This window comes from Salvia hispanica, chromosome 1 (genome assembly GCF_023119035.1).
Source record: "Salvia hispanica cultivar TCC Black 2014 chromosome 1, UniMelb_Shisp_WGS_1.0, whole genome shotgun sequence".
Lineage (NCBI taxonomy): Eukaryota > Viridiplantae > Streptophyta > Magnoliopsida > Lamiales > Lamiaceae > Salvia > Salvia hispanica.
Window position 1 is genome coordinate 26,441,471 of NC_062965.1, and position 6,979 is coordinate 26,448,449.

The 6,979-nt window shown below is 39.4% G+C and overlaps 2 protein-coding genes across 2 annotated transcripts in view; both read right to left on the minus strand.

The window, feature by feature from the left end:
• Positions 1-4,668: 4,668 nt before the first annotated feature.
• LOC125216979 (serine/threonine-protein phosphatase 7 long form homolog) lies at positions 4,669-6,904 on the minus strand. Its single transcript, XM_048118821.1, has 4 exons — positions 6,114-6,904; positions 5,945-6,032; positions 5,445-5,867; positions 4,669-5,375 (listed from the first exon to the last, which is right to left on the minus strand). The coding sequence occupies exons 1-4, from the start codon at positions 6,806-6,808 to the stop codon at positions 5,316-5,318; spliced, it is 1,266 nt and encodes a 421-aa protein (XP_047974778.1). The 5' UTR covers positions 6,809-6,904; the 3' UTR covers positions 4,669-5,315.
• Positions 6,882-6,979, minus strand: part of LOC125192525 (protein MAIN-LIKE 1-like) — a 1,571-nt gene continuing 1,473 nt past the window's right edge. Inside the window, exon 3 of the mRNA XM_048090127.1 lies at positions 6,882-6,972. Coding sequence (XP_047946084.1) covers positions 6,882-6,972 — 91 coding nt within the window. The remainder of the gene's footprint in view (positions 6,973-6,979) is intronic.

Consider the following 6,979-nt stretch of genomic DNA (forward strand, 5'->3'; position numbering starts at 1 on the left):
ATTTGAAAATATAAAATAAAAAAAATAAATAAAAAGCAGATTAGAATACTAATTAAAGAAATATATAAATTTAAGTAAACTGATTGTGTGTTGTTCGACTCTCTTGATATGACTTGAGAATGAACCGACAAAAAAGCCCGAGAAGAGTTATAAATCACTAGACTCGATTACAATGCTAAATAATTTAAAGATAAGGTCCTTAGACATATTCGGCTAAATTCTATAAATGGGGTTGTCTGGAAAAATGGTTCCACCAATAGGTGATTTTTTTTTTTATTTCTAAGAATGGGTGTTACGCATTCTTAGAATGCGTGTTTAAATACGCATTCTAAACACGCATTCTAAGAATGCGTATTTAAACACGCATTCTAAGAATGCGCAACTAAGTGATTTCGGCAGTCAAAACAGAAGTCAATTCAAACTTAAAAACGCATTCCTAGAATGCGTATTTGACCTGAATATAATTTGGGTTCCAGAACAGAAGCATTCTGCCCTTTGCGCGAACTCCAGCCTCCTTGCCCGCGAATCTCTTCCAAGAATGCCACATTTCCGTTCGATTCTTGCATAAATCGCCCAAATTCATCTAATTGTTTCTCGCTCAAGGTAAGTTACTTGCTTTCTTCTTTATTTAACATTATATCCATAGTTTATGGTGAAAATTGTGATTCTAGGGTTTGTGGCTAAAAAAAAAATTTAGGTTGTTGGTATAAATTGTATGTTCAATGTGTGTTATTAAATACTAAGATTTGGTAAGTAGTGTCTTTTGAATTGTTAATTCGTAAGATTTGGTATATAGTTTATTTTTAAGTATTTAAATTTTGAGATAAAGTTGTGTATGTATTGCAGGATTATGGACACAGAATCTATTTGTGTCCTTTTATATTGGGATGGAAGAATAGTACAAATTGGAGGAATTGGTTTGTCTTATGAGCCACCCGTGGCAAATGCATATCTTGTCTTAGATGAGTTTCTTCCATATAATGAGTTGGTTAGCAGAATATGTGATTGCATTGGAATCAATGTGAGTGAGTATATGATTAGTTTGACATGGAAACGTGCAATTCAAGTGGGTAATGGATATCACTTTGTGGGCGTTCGACTTTGCGATGCATATATGAGGGATATGTTTGCAACAGCTATTCAATCAGGTCAAATTGAGTTATTTGTTGACTATCAAGCTAATTTAGCACAACAACGTACTCCACATACGGTCGTTGTCTATCAATCTAGAAGGGGTCAACGAGAAGCTCAAGATAGAGTACAATATGATGATGGGCCATCTGGACATAATGAAGTTAGTCGCGATCCGGATAATGTTGGTGATGATGGGTATGGTTTTGGGGATGATGGGTCTGGCTTTGGGGATGGTGGGTCTCGTTTTGGGGATGGGGGACTATCTCCCCATAATGAAGTTAGTGACGATTCTGAATCTGAAGACCTTGTGTCAGAAAAATCAACAACCCCACCTGAATTGAGTGAAGAATCAGAAGCAAACCAAGATGCATCCGACAATGAGACATTGAATGTGCCTCGTAGGTACGTCCCAGTAGTCCCGCCAAGTGAGCAGGAGTATGAGCATCCAGGGTTATCTTATTTTCGTACTCTACCGACGACAGAAGGTAACTACTATGAAAGTAACCATGATGATTCCGAATCTAGCAGTTGGTTTTGGGATGAGAAGAATCCTACACGGATTGGGTTAGGAACCAAATTTGATACCAAGCTACAATTGAAGACTGCTGTTACTTTGTGGTTGGAGTCATCCACAAAAGAATACTACGTGGTGGAAAGTAAACCAACAAAGTGGAATGTGGAATGCAAAACTCTGAAACCTCCCAAAGAGTCGGAGAGCACGAGCTCAAATAGGAGACGACACAATCAAACAGGTTGTATTTGGAAACTTCGGGCAATATTGAGGAAGCACGACCGCAAATGGGAAATCAGACAATGGACTGATAGACACACTTGTGTAGGTAATCCCAACTCCAGGGACCACGCCAACGTCTCATCAGATATGGTGGCTTTGTGTGTTAAGCATCATATTCTAAAGGACCTCGGGTATACACCTAATTCCATTATTGAGGATGTGAAGGAAAAGTATCATGTTGAAATATCATACAAGAAAGCATGGTATGCCCGGAGGATGGCTATAGAGCTTGCTTTTGGTGGATGGGAGTCATCATTCGAAGATTTGCCTAGTTATATGATTGAGTTGCAGAAGCGCACCCGTGGAACAATAGTTGAGTGACATCATGATGAACGACATAGTACCGAGACACGGAAGTTTTTCAAGTATGTATTTTGGGCATTCGGGCCGTGTGTGGAGGCTTTTCAGCTTTGCAAGCCAGTGCTAGCAGTTGACGGAACTCATTTGCGGGGCAGACTCAAAGGTAAACTTCTTTGCGCTGTTGGATTTGATGCAAACAAGAAGTGTTTACCTGTTGCTTATGCAATTGTTGATAATGAAACAAGTGATAGTTGGAATTGGTTTATGAAGTTAATCAAACTTCATGTTATGAAAGGCGATAGAGATGTTTGCATTATATCTGATAGACACCCGGGAATGTTGAATGCAATGGAGTCTGATATATGGGAACAACCACCCCGAGGAATACACCGATTTTGCTTAGTACATGTACGGAAAAATGTGTTGCAGCATCACAAGGGTGTGAGGGTGAAGGGTCTAGTGTGGAAAATGGGGATAGCCACAAAGGTGAGAAAATATTTCAGGAAAAGACGCCACCTAGGAAATGTTAGCCCAGAGGCAGTTGAGTACCTTGGGCGTATTGATGCAGAGCAATGGACAATGGCATACGACAAAGGTCGTAGATGGGGTGAAGCAACGACGAACATGGTAGAGGCATATAACAACGTCTTGAAAGGAGCCAGAGATCTACCTATTAGGGCTTGTATCGATTTAACATTTTGGAGAACAATTAAGTGGTTCCAGACAAGATCAACAGAAGCGGCACAATGCCAAACTGAGTTGACTCCGTGGGCGCATGACAAATTGACTGAAAATGATGCAAGAGGCCGAAAACATGTGGTTAGACGAGTCAACACCCTGCCGGGCAGGTATGATGTCTTATCGGAGGCACGATCCAAAGGGAAGGGTGGAAACTCTTATGAGGTCAAGTATTTGAGAAAAAAGTGTAGTTGTGGGAAATGGCAGATGTGGAGGTTGCCTTGTTCTCACGCTGCGGCAGTTGCTAGAGATCGAGGAGATAACATTCTACGCCTTGTGAGTAAGAACTATTTGAAGTCAAATTGGGTGAAACAGTATTCTTTTGGTTTTCGTTCACTTAGGCACCAGGACTACTGGGAGATACCACCATGGACATTGGAGTGTTCAGTGGGGCAATTTGTTCCTCGTTCCCGCGGTCGGTATAGAAAAGCAAGAATACAGAACCAGATGGACGAAAATGAACCTGATAAACCCAGGCGACAGAGGAGTTGCAAGATCTGTAGACAAGTAGGGCATGACAGGCGTAACTGCACAACGGGGAGCACTGTGTGATTTAGTTGGACATTATTTACTACTATTTTCATTTGGTTTGTAACTAGACATTATTTACTAGTATTTGATGTTGTTGGTTTGTAACTAGACATTATTTACCACTATTTTGATTTAGTTGGACTTTATTTACTACTATTTTGATTTAGTTGGACTTTATTTACTACTCCCTCCGTCCCAGAGAAGTTGGCACACTTTCCTTTTTAGTTTGTCCCACAAAAGATGTCACATTTCCCTTTTTAGAAAAAGTTCTCTCTCACATGAATATAAAAATTATATTTTCTCTCTCCATTTAACACACAAAACAAAACCTCCTAAAATCCCGTGCCATTTTCAAAGTATGCCAACTTCTCTGGGACGGAGGGAGTACTATTTTCATTTAGTTGGACTTTATTTACTACTAGACTTTATTTACTACTATTTTGATTTAGTTGGACTTTATTTACTACTATTTTCATTTAGTTGGACTTTATTTACTACTATTTTGATTTAGTTGGACTTTATTTACTACTATACTTTATTTACTACTATTTTGATTTAGTTGGACTTTATTTACTACTATTTTCATTTAGTTGGACTTTATTTACTACTATTTTCATTTAGTTGGACTTTATTTACTACTATTTTGATTTAGTTGGACTTTATTTACTACTATTTTGATTTAGTTGGACTTTATTTACTACTAGACTTTATTTACTACTATTTTCATTTAGTTGGACTTTATTTACTACTATTTTCATTTAGTTGGACTTTATTTACTACTAGACTTTATTTACTACTATTTTCATTTAGTTGGACTTTATTTACTACTATTTTGATTTAGTTGGACTTTATTTACTACTATACTTTATTTACTACTATTTTGATTTAGTTGGACTTTATTTACTACTATTTTCATTTAGTTGGACTTTATTTACTACTAGACTTTATTTACTACTATTTTGATTTAGTTGGACTTTATTTACTACTATTTTCATTTAGTTGGACTTTATTTACTACTAGACTTTATTTACTACTATTTTCATTTAGTTGGACTTTATTTACTACTATTTTGATTTAGTTGGACTTTATTTACTACTATTTTCATTTAGTTTGTAACTAGACATTATTTACTATGGAAGAATGGATTAAAAATTACATAAAATGTAGTTAAGTTGAATATCACAAATGTTTACATCTAACAAACAACCACCTACTACTTGTAAGTACTTGGTGTAAACTTGGTGGCAGCTACCCCTTTGGATGTACGCGAGGATGTTCTCCTAGTAAAGAATCTTGTTATATTCCGTGCCAATCCTCGTGTGGACAGTGAAGAACTAGAAGCTGGCCCAGAAGCCGCCCCAGACTCATTACGAGCCTTTGTGCGTGACTCGCGCCAAGCTGTCTCACGTGCCTCATTGTCCTCAGCATCATCATTCACTTCAGCTTCATCCTCCTCAGCATCATCATCCTCCTCAGCCTCAACCTCAACCTCCTCTTGTGTTTGTAATCTTACTCCAAAATATTCATCAAGGTTAACATCAGAATAATATTCGTCACCCATCATCTGTGAACTTGATCCAGCATGCCAAGAAGCACGCGGTGGGTCACTGCATCCTCCGCCCATCTGCGAGAAACCTACATCCCGCCTATACCCTGGACCGCCAATACGGACACCTGGCCGTCCTTCGCGCCTAGCGTTGTGAATGATTGGTCTTGTAGTGTCAATCGTTGATCGCTGGGTAGGCACAAAATCAAGACGTTCAGTCTCCCCACATACTGTCATACAAGTCGACACCATGTTTAGAGCACGTTGGATGTCCTAATGATATGCCGTCTCAGATCCGCTAAGGCAGTGATACACATTGACCAACGTCTCCAACTGCACAGAAAAAAGACATTATTCTACTGATAATGCACTATAAAAACGACAAAAAAAAATAAATATTACCATCATCGTATGTGTAGAGGCAGTCTCATGGATGCCTGGCTGGCCATGGATGCCGGGTCTAGTAATGTAAGTCACAGTGATTTTCCGAAACCAATTCATGTAGTCAGTATTCGAGGCATCTGGATACACCTGTTGTTCTATTTCTCCCCGGTTCCTCCAATACTGAACGTAGTAAGCATGATGAGTTAGCCAGTTTACGGATGACTTACTTCGCCTTGTACTTTCCCATCTCTCATAATTGTGAAATTGAGTCTCATTAAGAAAAATATGTTGGGGGTTTCCAAACTGTCGTGCAACTCGATGACCCAAATACGGCTCCACAATATGATAGCAAATGAGGTAGTTAGTGCACGCCCAAACATCCATCCCACGCATGCACTCCTCTGGTAGAGGGCGACGATCCAAATACGGCTCCCAAATAAACTGAAAAAAAAGGTTAAAGGGTTAAAAAAAGAAAAATATTCAACAAAGAAGATTACGAAATATTTTAAAAGTGACACCTGATTGTCGTGCAAATGAGCCAATTGTTCCCTATAATAACTTTGAACATGTTGCGGGGCTCTACCCACATTCAATCGCCCCCTCCACCTAATAATTCCAAAAAATTTAAAAATATTATAAACACGTGATATAGATAACTTAATGACATAGAATAAAGATGTAACTTACATTATTCCACATGGTGTCGTACCATCATACTCAACCCTATCAACTATCTCGGGTCGAATATTGGGTATCCTCTCCCAAGCCCACATCTGTAGAAGGGCCAATGGGCCACCGATATTTTTCTGCTTTTGACACGAAGCTTCACAAAGGTAGTGATATAAAGTGGCAAGCGCTGCTGCACCCCAACTAAGTTGTGAACACTGATTCTCGTCATCTAGTAATAGAATGTGGTGGAAGGGAATTTTTCTCCCCGAAGTGTCTGGGAGGATCAAACAACCTAGTAGGAGTAGCACAAATATACGTGCATGCCGCATGTAATAATACTCGGGTAGATCGTCGTCAAGACGGTGTCTAACAACATCCTTCAGTGTAGTGGCATTAAATCCCCCCAACTTCAATTCAGCTTGACTAGGTTCTATACCTAAAAGCGACAAACACGTATCCACCCAGTACTCTCTCGTGTGGTTCACTTGTGTAAGGATAACTGGTTCACCATCAACCCTTAAACCCCAAAGCATCTCGACATCTTGAAGGGTCACTGTAGCTTCACCAACTGGAAGGTGAAACGTGTGTGTCTCGGGACGCCACCTCTCAATTAATGCCCCAATAAGTGAAGCGTCCAACATTTTTGGCTTTCCACAACGGTACACGCCACCAAAACCCATCCGCTCTATATGCCCCAACACTCGGTCATGCATTGGAGCTTGAAAAATGTTATTATCCAATTTGCGTGGTTGAAAGGTGTCGGTATCATTCCCAGAGATTATACTTTCAGTTATATGATGCGGTTGCAAGTAAAGTACGCTCGGGTCTTCGGGACCACAATACAAAGGGGACGGTCCAGTTGATGATGATGCCATTGCTAAAAA

Coding starts and splice junctions, on each gene's coding strand:
- LOC125216979 (XM_048118821.1), bottom strand. CDS start 6,808: ATGCATGACCGAGTGTTGGGGCATATAGAGCGGATGGGTTTTGGTGGC. Junction 6,033..6,113: donor ACGACACCATGTGGAATAAT/GTAAGTTACATC, acceptor TGGAATTATTAG/GTGGAGGGGGCGATTGAATG. Junction 5,376..5,444: donor CCTCTACACATACGATGATG/GTAATATTTATT, acceptor TTTTCTGTGCAG/TTGGAGACGTTGGTCAATGT.